At 41.4% G+C, this 13,572-nt stretch overlaps 4 protein-coding genes across 5 annotated transcripts; 1 reads left to right on the top strand and 3 right to left on the bottom strand.

Moving 5' to 3' along the window:
* Nucleotides 1-107: 107 nt before the first annotated feature.
* Nucleotides 108-2,823, bottom strand: LOC101063050 (uncharacterized). 2 transcript variants are annotated; one of them, XM_029834268.1, is made up of 10 exons: nt 2,713-2,823; nt 2,482-2,621; nt 2,185-2,350; nt 1,796-1,854; nt 1,600-1,712; nt 1,315-1,513; nt 1,022-1,214; nt 634-692; nt 438-550; nt 108-351 (listed from the first exon to the last, which is right to left on the bottom strand). In XM_029834268.1, the coding sequence occupies exons 2-10, from the start codon at nt 2,581-2,583 to the stop codon at nt 207-209; spliced, it is 1,149 nt and encodes a 382-aa protein (XP_029690128.1). In that variant the 5' UTR covers nt 2,584-2,621; nt 2,713-2,823; the 3' UTR covers nt 108-206. The 2 variants fall into 2 exon arrangements, with proteins under 2 accessions (XP_029690128.1, XP_029690129.1); XM_029834269.1 differs by having other exon boundaries at nt 2,482-2,560; nt 2,713-2,787.
* Nucleotides 2,824-3,043: 220 nt separating this feature from the next.
* Nucleotides 3,044-4,407, bottom strand: guca1b (guanylate cyclase activator 1B). Its single transcript, NM_001032685.1, is given in 4 exon segments — nt 3,044-3,319; nt 3,542-3,656; nt 3,737-3,886; nt 4,044-4,407. Coding segments are annotated over 4 exon segments (594 nt in total). The 5' UTR covers nt 4,248-4,407; the 3' UTR covers nt 3,044-3,194.
* A 1,592-nt stretch (nt 4,408-5,999) lies between these two features.
* LOC101063274 (serine/threonine-protein phosphatase 4 regulatory subunit 2-B-like) lies at nt 6,000-9,165 on the bottom strand. The gene is made up of 9 exons (XM_003963492.3): nt 9,024-9,165; nt 8,556-8,637; nt 8,312-8,482; nt 8,135-8,228; nt 8,014-8,051; nt 7,812-7,877; nt 7,466-7,615; nt 7,148-7,377; nt 6,000-6,998 (listed from the first exon to the last, which is right to left on the bottom strand). Exons 1-9 carry the CDS (start codon nt 9,067-9,069, stop codon nt 6,709-6,711), a joined length of 1,167 nt encoding a protein of 388 aa, XP_003963541.3. The 5' UTR covers nt 9,070-9,165; the 3' UTR covers nt 6,000-6,708.
* Nucleotides 9,166-9,402: 237 nt separating this feature from the next.
* Nucleotides 9,403-12,962, top strand: LOC101063498 (eukaryotic translation initiation factor 4E type 3-like). The gene is made up of 7 exons (XM_003963493.3): nt 9,403-9,657; nt 10,361-10,433; nt 10,707-10,801; nt 10,892-10,952; nt 11,028-11,094; nt 11,166-11,321; nt 11,409-12,962. Exons 1-7 carry the CDS (start codon nt 9,512-9,514, stop codon nt 11,453-11,455), a joined length of 645 nt encoding a protein of 214 aa, XP_003963542.1. The 5' UTR covers nt 9,403-9,511; the 3' UTR covers nt 11,456-12,962.
* Nucleotides 12,963-13,572: the final 610 nt, after the last annotated feature.

Genomic DNA, 13,572 nt, shown 5'->3' on the forward strand with positions numbered 1-13,572 from the left:
CTACCAGGAGGGGCGGGAGGATATTTGGTGGCAGTAACAATGAAGAGCTTAGTCTCACAAAGGCTGTCCGCGTTTCGTTCACCTAAAACAAACGCAGACCATCATAATGGAATTGTAGCAACATTTATTTCAAGCAATTTGCGACAACATATTGAACAAATGATCATAAAAGTGCATCAAAATCCAACTGTTAATCTTGCTGTGGATTATCTGTATGATTCATGCATCACGGTCATTTCAGCTCTCTCAGGAAGGCTGTAAATGGTGACAGAAATGCCCGAGTGCTTAAACACCTGTTCCAGTATCACCGACACTCTGTCCCAGTGCAGCCGATCCAGGCCACAACCAATCCTGTTGGAAAGGAAGAAGGTGCCGTTTTAATGCAGGAAGGCCGGCAGACATTTAGCGAGATTCCTGAATTACTACTCGAAACAAACCGAGGCATCGATAGTCTTGTGACTCCATTCAGTGTGCAGTGTGTCTTCATGTCCTCCAGGCTTTGTCTCAGGCTCTCGTAGGATGGTTTGTTGTTAAACCTTTTCTTTGTGATCTGTTTGAACAGTCAATTTAATACCATTATGTTTAGGAAATGCACATTTTAGGGAGGAGACTGCAGCGATGTTGGATCTTTACCAGATAGTAGACATAACGTTTGTGTCGTTTCAGCACTGCACACTGGCCCGTCACTTTCTCTGTTTGGAGACACACAGCCTGCCATCACCATCACAATAAGACCCAACCACTCAAGGACCTTGCCAAGGACAAACTAAGACTTTGAATATAAATAAGTCAAATTTTAGCATAAACCGCCATCACTTGCTATTATAGTGGCAGAACTATTTTAACATGTACCATTTTGATGCCGTTCAGTTTTCATCTTTGTTGTTATATCTTGGCCAAAGCCACTCTGATGAAAACTGATAATGTGGAAGGGATCCAGAACAAAACTGAGTCTTTCACTGAGTACTTCTGGAACAATTTGTCCCAACTTTAGATGACATAAACAGAAAGTGTGACTCACTTTGTTGTTTTAACTCCTCTACCCCATTGAACTTCTTCCTAAACATAAGTGCTATCCCTGCCCCCATGTGGCAATCTTCGCTGATGCAGTGGGCCAAAGCCTCATCGCCAGGACAGGAGAAAAGGTCCCCAGTGAAATAATTCAGTCTCCAGCTGCCTTTTAAAGACCGGCCAGGCGGAGGCGGCATTGTGTCCTTGTGAGGAATCATAACAAGAGCACCAGAAGTAAATAAAATATAAATACAATACGTTAAAAACAAGTGTGAACCACAAGACAGCCACGATTTTCTTTACCTGTTTTTTGTCAAAACTGTCCTGAGATCGTAGCTTATCCTTTTCTGTCAGAAGATATTTTAAACCGCCAGTGGACCTGTGTGTTTTTGCTCTCTCAGGAAGGCTGTAAATGGTGACAGAAATGTCCGAGTGCTTAAACACCTGTTCCAGTATCACCAACACTCTGTCCCAGTGCAGCCGATCCAGGCCACAACCAATCCTGTTGGAAAGGAAGAAGGTGCCGTTTTAATGCAGGAAGGCCGGCAGACATTTAGCGAGATTCCTGAATTACTACTCGAAACAAACCGAGGCATCGATAGTCTTGTGACTCCATTCAGTGTGCAGTGTGTCTTCATGTCCTCCAGGCTTTGTCTCAGGCTCTCGTAGGATGGTTTGTTGTTAAACCTTTTCTTTGTGATCTGTTTGAACAGTCAATTTAATACCATTATGTTTAGGAAATGCACATTTTAGGGAGGAGACTGCAGCGATGTTGGATCTTTACCAGATAGTAGACATAACGTTTGTGTCGTTTCAGCACTGCACACTGGCCCGTCACTTTCTCTGTTTGGAGACACACAGCCTGCCATCACCATCACAATAAGACCCAACCACTCAAGGACCTTGCCAAGGACAAACTAAGACTTTGAATATAAATAAGTTCAAATTTTAGCATAAACCGCCATCACTTGCTATTACAGTGGCAAAACTATTTTAACATGTACCATTTTGATGCCGTTCAGTTTTCATCTTTGTTGTTATATCTTGGCCAAAGCCACTCTGATGAAAACTGATAATGTGGAAGGGATCCAGAACAAAACTGAGTCTTTCACTGAGTACTTCTGGAACAATTTGTCCCCACTTTAGATGATGTAAACAGAAAGTGTGACTCACTTTGTTGCTTTAACTCCTCTACCCCATTGAACTTCTTCCTAAACATAAGTGCTATCCCTGCCCCCATGTGGCAATCTTCGCTGATGCAGTGGGCCAAAGCCTCATCGCCAGGACAGGAGAAAAGGTCCCCAGTGACATAATTCAGTCTCCAGCTGCCTTCTCCAAACTGACCAGAAGGGGAGAGCATTGTGAAGAATCAGAACAAGACAGGGAGGAAGTAAATTTAAAAATAAGTACGCCACAAAAAAAAACAAAAAAAACAAAAACACAGTTTTAGCAAGCGTAAGACCACCAGACCTCTCCAACTGTCTGTTGTCTGTCAATGTCAGTGCAGCCCTGCCATTGTGGCCAGTCCTGCTCGGCCAGTGGACGTTTCCTGCCAGTAGCAGACATTTGCATTTGAACTGGTTACGGGTTTACCTTATAAATGGTAGGCACTGGACAAAAAGACAGACAATTTCCGTCACTTTTCAAGGCAGTTTAGATGCATAATATACAAGAATATAGATGTCATATTTTGTAACTTACAATCAACGTTGTTTTTTATTGTTGCGAAATGCGCGAGGGCGTAGTGCGAATAACGAACAGCCACAGACTTCCCGGATGTATCAACAAACGTCTCAGACGAATTTCACTCTCGCGAGAAGAAACGAGACTTCTCTGAGCGTAATATGGCCATTTAATTAATGCAGTCGCCCTTTCTTTCTCTAAATATTGTTACTTTTGACATTGTATGCCTATTCTCGACAGGCTTTAATTATTATTATCAATGATGTTATTTTGTTAGCGTTAATTTGATATCAGTTCCCGAATCAGTCCCTTGTTCTGATAGTTTAGAAAATAATACAAGCAGTCTGAATTTAGTATATACAGTAGTCATTTAATTTATTGACCCATACATGACCATAAATAATGAATCGGCAAGCAGAATATAGCAGTGCAAGAAATGTAGATGTACAGTCACAGCATAAGTGGCCACATATTAAGTCCACATTCAGTCAGTGTTAAATTTAGAAGTCAGCACTACGTCTTCGATCATTGAGCCAGTCCCCAGGGTTGACATCCATCTGCAGCATTTTCATCACCCACTTGTCCCTGCGAGCTCCATCGATAAATTCGTCTAATGACAGTTCACCTTGATGGGAAGAAATGTTTGTACAGTACATATCAGGAATCCAAAGATAAATGAAAAAAAATAAAACAATGACTGTAAATCTGGGACATGTTTTCATTCTGCATTATGCATGAGTAAAGACCAACTCTTCACTTCCATCCAGAACACTCCAGCGCCTTTACAACAGCCTTTGACCTTTTGAATCATTTATGAAAAATTTTGAGCTGACTTAAAAACACTTACCATCTCCGTTTTCATCAACCAACTCAAATATCCTGTCAACCACTTGATCCGGGGTCAGCAGAGTACAGTCTTCATCCAGCTCCCCGTGGCAGGCTTTCTTCAGCCGATAAATAGACTGAAAGTGACAGCATTGCATTGCAGTCAGGGTATTCATAAATATCCTTTTAAATGAGTTTAAACCTGAAATTTAGTTACCTCCACAATTTCCAGAAGCTCTGTTTTATCAATGCATCCACTTCCATCTTTATCATACATTTTAAATGTCCATTTAAGCTTATGTTCCAACTTTCCCCTCAGGACTAAGTTCAAAGCTGCAACATACTCCAGGAAATCAATGGTGTTATCCTGCATATGAGGAAAACAAAGTATTACGTGTGAATGCAAACTGTATTCTAACTTTGGGGGGGAAAGGAGCCTCTCAGTGTTATTAAAGTCTAAAAGGTTGTCGTCAAAATAGAAAATGCTCGACGAATATGGTTACAATACAACAATGGGTACTTACGCCATTTTTGTCAAAGGCTCGAAACATGTTTTCAATGTAATCTGCAGCCTCTTTGTTCTCAGTAACACCAAAAAAGCCTTTAAATTCATGCATGAAGAGAGTGCCACTTGGGCACTCCACGACAAATTTCTTGTACCATTCCTGCAGCTCTGCCACATCAATTTCTTTGTCTGGGTCACTCTCCTCACTGAGCCGCTGGCCCATCGCGGCAAACTCTCCTGCGTCTTGCTGAAAACTTAGAGTATTTCTTACATTAGATAAATCTCACCCAGTTGGTCAGTAAAACCGCCACATTAGCTGTCATTTTGTGCAAATCCGCAAAGATCAGATCGATCAGAATGATATCAAAGTCCATGCAAGCTGAGTGGTTACTGGAGTCTCTGCTGTGGCAAACCCAATCTGAAGTGAAGGTGAGACCCAGACTGTATAGATCACATAATGGGATTACAAATGTGTGCCTGTCGAAATAATTTAGTTCACCGATGGATCATAACAGGATCTCCTTGAGGACCCCTATTAGTTTGGTGTTAGCCTATAAAACTCTATTAATAGGCACTAAGACTGCACTCCTGCAACCAGTTAAATACATTAAAACACAAACATAGCTCTGCAAGTATGGTTTCTCCAATTCATCTGCGTTTAAAATGTATTAAAGACTATAGAATTTCTAACCTGTCGGAGGCGGACGGATGCTCACACTGGTATATTAGGGGAAAGAAATCTTAAGGAAAATCAGGCATAATATTATAAGACTGCTGTATATGATCAATATTTTAAGTGCAGATATTCTCGGCCCATTAACTTTTAGCCTGATTACTGTTTACATGCCCCGCTGCCATGAAGTTGTTGTAGCTGTATTTACTTATTGTGGCTGTTACCTCATCCCAAGAAGGTAGTTATATAGGAGAGAAACAGATGAAAACCTCTTTCCAGCAATTTGAAAGTGAAGTCACTCAGAAATGTACTCTAAATACTCTGTTATAACCACTGTTTACAGGCCAGAGCTTGGCTTGGTCCGATACCATCCTGATCCACAATATGTGCTGATGACTGGGATCCTGGTAATCCTATTGGTGTCAAGGTCTGAGGTGTCACTGGATGTTATCCTTACATAATTTAAAGGGATAACACCACATAGCCGCTGTTCACCTTAGCAAATATGATCATTATTATTGGTCTACGTGAGCCTGCATGATGTCTTGGCTGTCGACACCGGGTGGCCCTGGTGGTGTTAATCAAAAAGGCCTCGTAAATGTTTAATTGAAACGTGTTCGTTTTGACCTCAGTCAGGTGCTTTTGATAGCTGAGTGCACGCTGACAGAACAGTGAGCCTGGCTGATGGCTTCAGGGTTTAAAGCACGTGTAAAGCTAATTTTAGCCAAGTTTGGGGTCTTTAACAACATCTCAACAGTATGGAGTTCAAACAACAAACACAGGATTCAGGAGGCTGACAGATTCCAACAGTCTGATTAGAGCCGTCAAAAATAAATTCCAAATAAATCCATTTCTAAAATTGAAAAACAACAATCATTCTACATTAAGAAGTTCATTTGGCTTCTGATTGAATGCAGGATTGATTGATTTTTTTTTTTTTTTTTTAATTCCTCCCATTCATGCAGGAGAGGCCACAGATCCACATATTTAGCACAGTCACCAGGCGCAGAAAGGTCAGCAGCTGTTATCACTCAGCGAAGCTTCAGACTCAGCGTTTCAGCAGCACTAAACCTCATCACTGGTGGAAAATCACAGAATAGTGACAGTTGGGAGAACCACAACTATCGATTGCTGTAATCTTCCCTCCCAGCACCTGTAAACCATCCGGCTCAGCCACAGTCCATAGTTCTTACTGTCCATAATTCTTACTGTGCATTTTCACACTGCACTAAAGCCATCCTGCAGGTTTTAAATAGGAGTGGCGGTGTAAACCCCCCCCACCCCAGGATCATAACAACATAATCCACTTCACTGTCATAGCATTTATTACTAGTTTACAAGAACAAACATTTGATTTCCACTGTCACTTCTGTGATGGCAGTGGACATCTATTACAAGAACTGACACAGCTTAAAAAAACAAACTAGCAAAAAGGAAAATTTGTACAAAAGAGGAAACAGGGGAAGTGCACAGAAAACACGTCCCCTTAACCAAGCTAACAAAACTAAACTGGGGACTGTCATCAGTACTGTTCATGTCGGCTTTAAACAACATTCTCTTCAAGGGTAGAGCAGACACCTGTCATATCGCGTTAGTGATGAACCTAAATTAGCCTGCGCGCTGCAAAACCAACAGTTTTGTGTCAAATTCTCACAATCAAGGTAGTCAAAAAAAAGCTCAAACCACAAGTCAAACTGTCAACCCGTCTGGTGGAAATGTATACCAAATGAATGCCCACATTTCTGAGCTTGTGACACATTAATGTAAAAAAATAAAGAAGTATTTTAGTCCAAGTTGAGTCCATAAATTTCCATTTCCTTCCAGGTTAGAGACCAAGTTTTATTTAGCCACGAGTGGATGAAACTGAAGAACAGAAGGATCCTTCCTTGAGGATTCAAGGCCTGCTGAGGTCTAGTGGTCCACAGTGCTACAGGTACACCTTTGGTGTGGTATCATACTGTATATATATATTTTTTAAAACAAAAGGTGAGTTGGACGGCAGGGCTGTAAGTTACATTTTATCCACGGGTTCCTCTGCAGTCTTAGCGCTGTCTGAATTGTCAGTATCGCCCTCTGTTGATGGGTCGGTTGAACTACTAGTTGAAGGAACCAGGAAGTCACATGGAAGGTCTTTCCCATCACTGGTGTGGCTGCTCTCCACAGTGTGATGCTCAAAGCTTGAACTGGTCACTGGTGATGCAGGCTGGTCCTGCTGGTCAGCACTGTCTTCACTCTCCACAGTGTGGAGGCGAGTCTCACATGAGATTTCTTTCTCTTGAGAAAAGCCTTCCTGGATGCTACCTAACACACGAGGTAGATACAAAAAAAAGCCTTTTTAGATTCAGCAGCCACATTTACTTTACAAACTTCACTGTATGTGCAGACACCAAACATTGCCGAGGATATATTTCAGTGGATTCATAACAACTTGAGTAAAGTGTTCCACTTACTACGATCCTTTGGCGTAACATTTTTGCTCTCTTGACCAGACGTCCCCTCTGAAGACTCCAGATTCTCTGACTGTTTACAAGCTGTTCCTTTAAGTTCAAGTCCCCCTTCTCTGTTTTCGTCAAACTTGAGCCTCTTGATTTGCTGTTTTTCATCATCGGCTCCCTGCTCCGATTGTCTCTTCTTTAGCCCACTGTTGGACATGATTCCACCTCCGACTGGCGAAGACTCACTACAGTAATGATGAAGTGACTGATCCATATCAGGAAATAAGGTTCGACAAATGACAGAAGGCATAATAATATCAAAAAAATCATTACCTGTTAAAGTTCTCCTTTAACTCATCTCTGTTCAGCACTGGTTTTTGATTTCCAGGGCTGTCTGGGAATCCATTTCTGGAACACGAATCACAACTGGATATTTTTGGTCTGTTTAGCAGGTTCTGTGTCGGTGGGCCGTTTACATTTCGGCTGCGAACAAAGAAAAATATTTTCTAATCATGAGACTGCAGCCGCTACAAGTTCAACAGCAAAATAGAAATGTCAAAAAATGGAACAGTTTTGTTCTCATATTGGTCTCAAAATCTTTTTTTTTACTACTTGACACTTTATGAGGTCATTTTAATCCATGGTAGTCAAAAAAAAAAGACAAATCTGTGGCTCCCACCTGTCTGAATAGTTACTGGGAGACATTACTCCATTCATTCGGTTTACACCAGGGCTCCTATTTTTCCTTTAAAAGAACAAGAAACACACAAAGTCTGACTGTTTAATGCATTTTGCAAGTCTAAAGGAAAGAACAATTGAAGGGAGTCCTTAAACGGTTCAAACACAGCTCAATAGAAATGGTAAATCTTAAAAGTCCTTACTCTGATGTGGAGGAGATGCAACTGACCACCATCACATTCTGCATAAAAATGAAAACCATCTCTGAACATTCCTGTATGCTGCAAAAAAACACTGAACATTTACACAGAAGGAGGCGCTCACCTTCTCCAAGCCCAAGAGAAACTTGTCAATTCCCGTGTAGTTTCGCTTCGGGTCTGTGAGGAGTTCGCAAAGACGCTGAATAGTGAATGGAATTCTGAAAAGTGATCCAAAAAAATACATATATGAGCGACACTTTCCAATCCTTTGTAATCCGTGCTTGTCGATGCTTTTACTCACCCGTGAAAATCATCCACTATTTTTAGGATTCTCCCTTTCATCTGTTCATAGGGGACATAATCGACATTGGGGTTCTGCTGTCCTCTCTGTTGAGGAGCTGAGGCACAGAAGCCATCCATGACCTTTTCCAGCTTAAACATAAAGTATGTTTTAAACTGTGACCACGGCAGCCTGAAGCGGGGCAGAAAAGTTGCGTTATTTTTGCCATTTGGACGATTTGGAGCCAGTCCTAGATGATACTCACACTGGTTGGCCTGTCTTGGCAATATGACACAAGAACTGTTCCAGAACTGGACAAGCTTCTTTCTTGTCCTTGTTCTCAAACTCTGTAAACCCAAAAGGATGTGACATAATTAAATGACATAATTAAACAATCCTTTGACTGCTTCTAACATCATTTTAAGAGTTGTTTCCCAGAAATTATAGTGTAAGCGTGGGAAATAAATAAATATTTTAATAACTATCACCAGAGGATAATGGGACAAATGTCCATAAAACTGGACATCTTCTTGTGGTGACGATCTTACGTCCTCGTCGAACGTGACCTACATGTCTCCTGCTTCCGATGGTCTCGGTTAACGAGTTAAGCCAATTTACCTTCACTTTAACTAACGAGGTGAGCGAGCGCGACTGAATTTGTGAGAAGCGACGAAAATCACCCGAACCCTTGAGTACCGAGTGACCCACTCGTGAAAATATATATAAATAGTACCTTGAAAGGCTTCCAATAACGTGTGGATCTCCATGTTTGTGCCCATAGACAGGAAATAGTCCAGTTAGCCGTAGCAGGTGCTAGCAACGGCGACGAAGCTGCCTCGGCGTACTGCGCATGTCTAAAGTGACGTCAGCGCATTTACGGAAGTGGTTTTACGATATAACCTGACATAAACTAAGCATTTCGATCTCCCTAAAGGCAGCAAAACGCCGGCGCGGCATCAGTCTTGGTCAGGTGCTTCAACCCAAGCGGTCGTGCTTTTCGGTCATCCCAAGAGCAGAATTCTGCGGCGGAAACTTCTGGACTGGTCTCCGCGGGTGCCGCAGACAGTCAGCGGGCGTCATCGTGTTTCTGCTGAAGTCACAGCGCAAACCAAGCGGAGCAACCAGTGAGTCAGCAGCTGATCGGGGTTCATTTTCACTACTACACCACCACAGGAGCCACAGCAGAAAACCTTGCTGATAGCTCTGCTTTCTGAAGTGACGATGGCAGCGTTACAGCTGAGCACATCATCCAGCCCGGTGCTGCTGGAGCACAACATGCACGTCAGCGACAGAGATTTAGGAAAGACTTCCACTAATGAAGACGACATTCTGCCTTTGCACTCTCCGTGGACCTTCTGGCTCGATAGGTGAGACCCCGATATGAAACAATATCAATCAAGTGTTCCCTGTAGGCCCACTGCATGTTTAGCTAACCCCTAAATGAGAACAAAGAAGGGGCTGTTGGGTTCTATAAATAACACTGATAACAACAATGCCTCCTCAACTGGGACACTGGGATAATTTCTCTTATGAAATCACACAAATTAACATTGCCTTCATTTAAATCCGACACCGCTTTGCCCTCTTTAGTCACGAAGAAATGTGTTACAGCTAAACAGAGGCGAGTTTATGGCGAGCTCGCTAAAAAAAACAAAAAAAAAACATAGTGATTTATTTATTTTAAGCAAGATTAAATTAAAATAGCCTTTCCCTTTTTATTATATTTAAAGCCCCGTTATTAGATCCTAAGTCATAGGTTGCGCATTTGTTCGGCAAATCGCTTATTTCGTTTGATTAAATGTCGTTCTGGTTCAATTAAGAGATTTGGCACCAGTAAAGTGATTTCCAGACTTCCCGTCAGTCACAAAGTTAAACAAAGGCCGTAAAGTGTTGCACAAGCGTCACCAGGCGCAGTGTGCTGTCCACAAACGAGGTCAGTGTTGTTTACTGGCTTATTTGTCATTTGATACCCCCCCACCCCACCTGTCTGCTCACATGCAGCTTATCAAATGAAGTCGCAGCACAAATTCACTGTGGGAAGAAATGAAAGTGACCGATTTGTGCTTTCAGATCCCTGCCAGGGACAACAGCAGCGCAATGTGAGTCCAATCTGAAGAAGATCTACACCGTGGAGACGGTTCAGGTAAGATGCTACAGCTGCTAATGTTGTGAGAGATGAACCTTTACCCTGATATTAAGTGTTTATTCCTCTGCATCCTTGTTTACTTCTCTGAAATGGCTGAGGCCAAACAGGAGAGGATGCAGCTCGTCCGTGTGACGTGTGTCCTCATGGTTTCATGTTCTATTAGTGTTTACTTGTTTTTCCCCAGACGGCATCAATAAACGGAGGGGGGCTCAGTATCTTCTTCCCTGTTGAAACAATCTGTGTCTTTTGTCTTGATTGGTGCTGGGGCAGAACTTTTGGAGAGTTTACAACAACATCCCCAGTGTTTCCAGTTTGCCACTGAGGTGTAGCTACCATCTGATGAGAGGGGAAAGAAAACCACTATGGTAGGATCAAGTTTAGGATTCAACCGTGTGTGTGTGTCGCCATGTTTGAGGCCGCCGGAGGTGTAACGGTGCCTTCTGGTTCACACGCAGGGAGGAAGAAAGCAATGCTAAAGGTGGGGTTTGGAAAATGAAAGTCCCCAAAGAATACACTGTAAGTTTTAATTTATTTTATTTTATTCTGGGCTGTTAATATTGTCTTTTAACAAAGTTGTGGTTGGGTTTCTAGTCCGTCGTGTGGAAGGAGCTGCTTTTGGCCACCATTGGAGAACAGTTCAGTGATTACTGCGCCTCAGGTAAGTTCCTCTGTTGTGTGAAAGTGAAGATACTGATGAAGGAAGGCCTACCTTTTGTTTTTCTGTCACAGAGGACGAAGTAGTCGGAGTCAGCGTCAGCATCAGAGACCGAGAGGACGTCATTCAGGTCTGGAATGGAAACGCTTCCTGTGCCAACAAGTCGAACATCTTAGGAAGGATCCATGAGCTCCTGCCACACACCCCTTTTAAAGCGGTCTTTTACAAACGTGAGTATTTCCTCTACATTTCAGATTTGACTGGACTCGCCCTGTAGCATCATATAACCTGAGGTGAAATGTTCCCTTTTGCTTCAGCCCACGAAGAGCACCACGCCTTTGAAGGAGGGCGCTCAAGACGCTAGACACCTTTGCCTCTGTGATTTATTTTTCCTAATATTCTGGATAATATTTGTGCACACGTTGAAAGCAGCTGCCGTCCTAGTTGCTTAATCAGTTTTACCTCAAAATAAAATGTATAGCACAGGATCATGTTAGTCAGTACTGATGTCCTGCACAAAAGTGTCCCAAATATTTTGATTTGAGTCAGTGGACAATATACTGAACTTTAATTTTTTATACAGTAGCATTTGTATGTTTTTATACTCCGAATGTTTTCCTACCAAAAATGGCAAATGATACACCGGCACATATGTACTTTAGCATATTTCTGTGGATTCCTGAGCACATCCTAGACCCCTCGGTTAAATCCATATTTTGGATCTAAGAGGACTAGTTTCACAAACCATCAGTATCTGTATTGTAGTTTTTTTTTTGTATTACTGTTCCAGCCCAAACACTGTTGCCTATACTGGACATGATAAAGGCTTGTCTGCTGCAATGCTGAAACATTAGCAGGAAATTGCACCTTCTTGTTTTAGAATTTTCGTTTTTCTTGAATGCGTTAGCTGATGCTCGATGCCGAGAAATATATGCAATCATCTCTTCTGCGGAATGTGCAGCGGACATGCAGCGTTGTGGTTTAATATTTCTGTAGACGTGCATCCAAAAACGAAGCACTTTGTTGTTGTTCTGTTTGTGAAATACCTAACAATCCCTCAAGGACTACTTCTGTGAGGAGTTCTCATGTCTGAGGGATAATTCTTTCATGTATGCATCAGTCTCTAGTTTAAATGTGGTGTTCTCCTTTCTCTTTTGTTTGTATAACTGAAAAGCTAAAATTGCCACCTTGAAACTATAGAATGTGTATCAATGCATTTATGTGACTTGATTGTAAGTTAAGTTTGAATTTTTATTATTAGTCATTCAGAAATTAATAATAAAGACAAAAGAAACAAATGATGTTGCTCACAATCTGTTCTGGTCCTGTTTTAGTGTATTTGTACATGTGAGTGGTGGTGATTAACACGATTCAGCCTCTGCAGCATCGTCAGTAGTCTAACAGTTGTTAATTTTTCTCTGTGGCCTTATGATGTGGAAGGATGCGTTTGTATTGTTTTAAACCATTATTTTTCTTGGGATTTCCGAAAGACTTATGTAAAACCATCAATAATAATAGTCAACCATGAAGTCACTGTAGGTGTGTGTTGCTAGGAATTTGAGATTGACTATACAAGATTGCCATTTGTTTTTAATACTGCTGTTAATAGTCACCTTCAGTGATTCTCAGAACAGGAGCTATTCTTAAGCTCTTCTATTTCCCTGTGTTTTGTTCTTATGATAATCATATTGACACACAATTGGTGATGTATATTTGACCACTAATTTCAGATCCCAGACACTGATTGTTGACTTTGGATGGTGCCTTATGTCAACCAGCAGTTTAGAATGTCACCTCTGTGCAGCATGTTAAACATCATGTTTGTCTGTTAGATATACAAATGTGAGACAAAATAAAGATATCTAAATTTCGTGGATTGTGGATTATTGATAATGTATGTACTTTTTTTAAATAGAAGACTGACCCGCTATAATAAACTACAACCCCCAAAAAGACGCCTTTTGAAACATGAACAAAGGAAATGGCTCCCTCTTGTGGTTACTGCGACTCATTGACAAAGATAATATTTATCATTTTTGAGACGGGCCATCTCTTTTAGGGCTGGTATTCGGCACAGTATATGATAGCATATGATACTAACCAAACCAAATATCTGCAAAGAGAGGTTTTCTCAACCAAACATCACATGTGGTAATTTCAAATTCCATTGAAATAATATCTTGCACCTTCAGACACTGCGTCGGAAACAGACAATCTATTCACCATAACTAAGATTCTGATCTTTCAGTATTTCATTTTACCTACAGAAGATTATCCTCTGTAGATGGTTGTGGTACAATCATTTCTATTAGGATTATTAGTCCCTGTTATCATCTTAGCTGCTGTTATGTATTTGATGTGTCAATGACTGTCGGATTCGTAAGGAGATCGTTGTGCGGCTGTGCAGCAGAGATAACAACGTCATCTATGTTTACTGCAAAATGCTAATATGGAGAAAATATTCAGATATTTGAAACGATT

This window comes from Takifugu rubripes, chromosome 3 (genome assembly GCF_901000725.2).
Source record: "Takifugu rubripes chromosome 3, fTakRub1.2, whole genome shotgun sequence".
NCBI lineage: Eukaryota > Metazoa > Chordata > Actinopteri > Tetraodontiformes > Tetraodontidae > Takifugu > Takifugu rubripes.

Excerpts from the sequence above, each read along its gene's own strand:
- LOC101063050 (XM_029834268.1), bottom strand. The coding sequence starts at position 2,583 with ATGCAAATGTCTGCTACTGGCAGGAAACGTCCACTGGCCGAGCAGGAC. Across the intron at positions 2,351-2,481 it reads GACAACAGACAGTTGGAGAG|TTTGGAGAAGGCAGCTGGAG; the intron begins GTCTGGTGGTCT and ends CCTTCTGGTCAG. Across the intron at positions 551-633 it reads AACGTTATGTCTACTATCTG|ATCACAAAGAAAAGGTTTAA; the intron begins GTAAAGATCCAA and ends CTGTTCAAACAG.
- LOC101063274 (XM_003963492.3), bottom strand. The coding sequence starts at position 9,069 with ATGGGCACAAACATGGAGATCCACACGTTATTGGAAGCCTTTCAAG. Across the intron at positions 7,878-8,013 it reads TGCATCTCCTCCACATCAGA|GAAAAATAGGAGCCCTGGTG; the intron begins GTAAGGACTTTT and ends GTTCTTTTAAAG. Across the intron at positions 7,378-7,465 it reads TTAAAGGAGAACTTTAACAG|TGAGTCTTCGCCAGTCGGAG; the intron begins GTAATGATTTTT and ends TCATTACTGTAG.
- LOC101063498 (XM_003963493.3), top strand. The coding sequence starts at position 9,512 with ATGGCAGCGTTACAGCTGAGCACATCATCCAGCCCGGTGCTGCTGGAG. Across the intron at positions 11,095-11,165 it reads CAGTGATTACTGCGCCTCAG|AGGACGAAGTAGTCGGAGTC; the intron begins GTAAGTTCCTCT and ends TTTCTGTCACAG. Across the intron at positions 11,322-11,408 it reads TAAAGCGGTCTTTTACAAAC|CCCACGAAGAGCACCACGCC; the intron begins GTGAGTATTTCC and ends CTTTTGCTTCAG.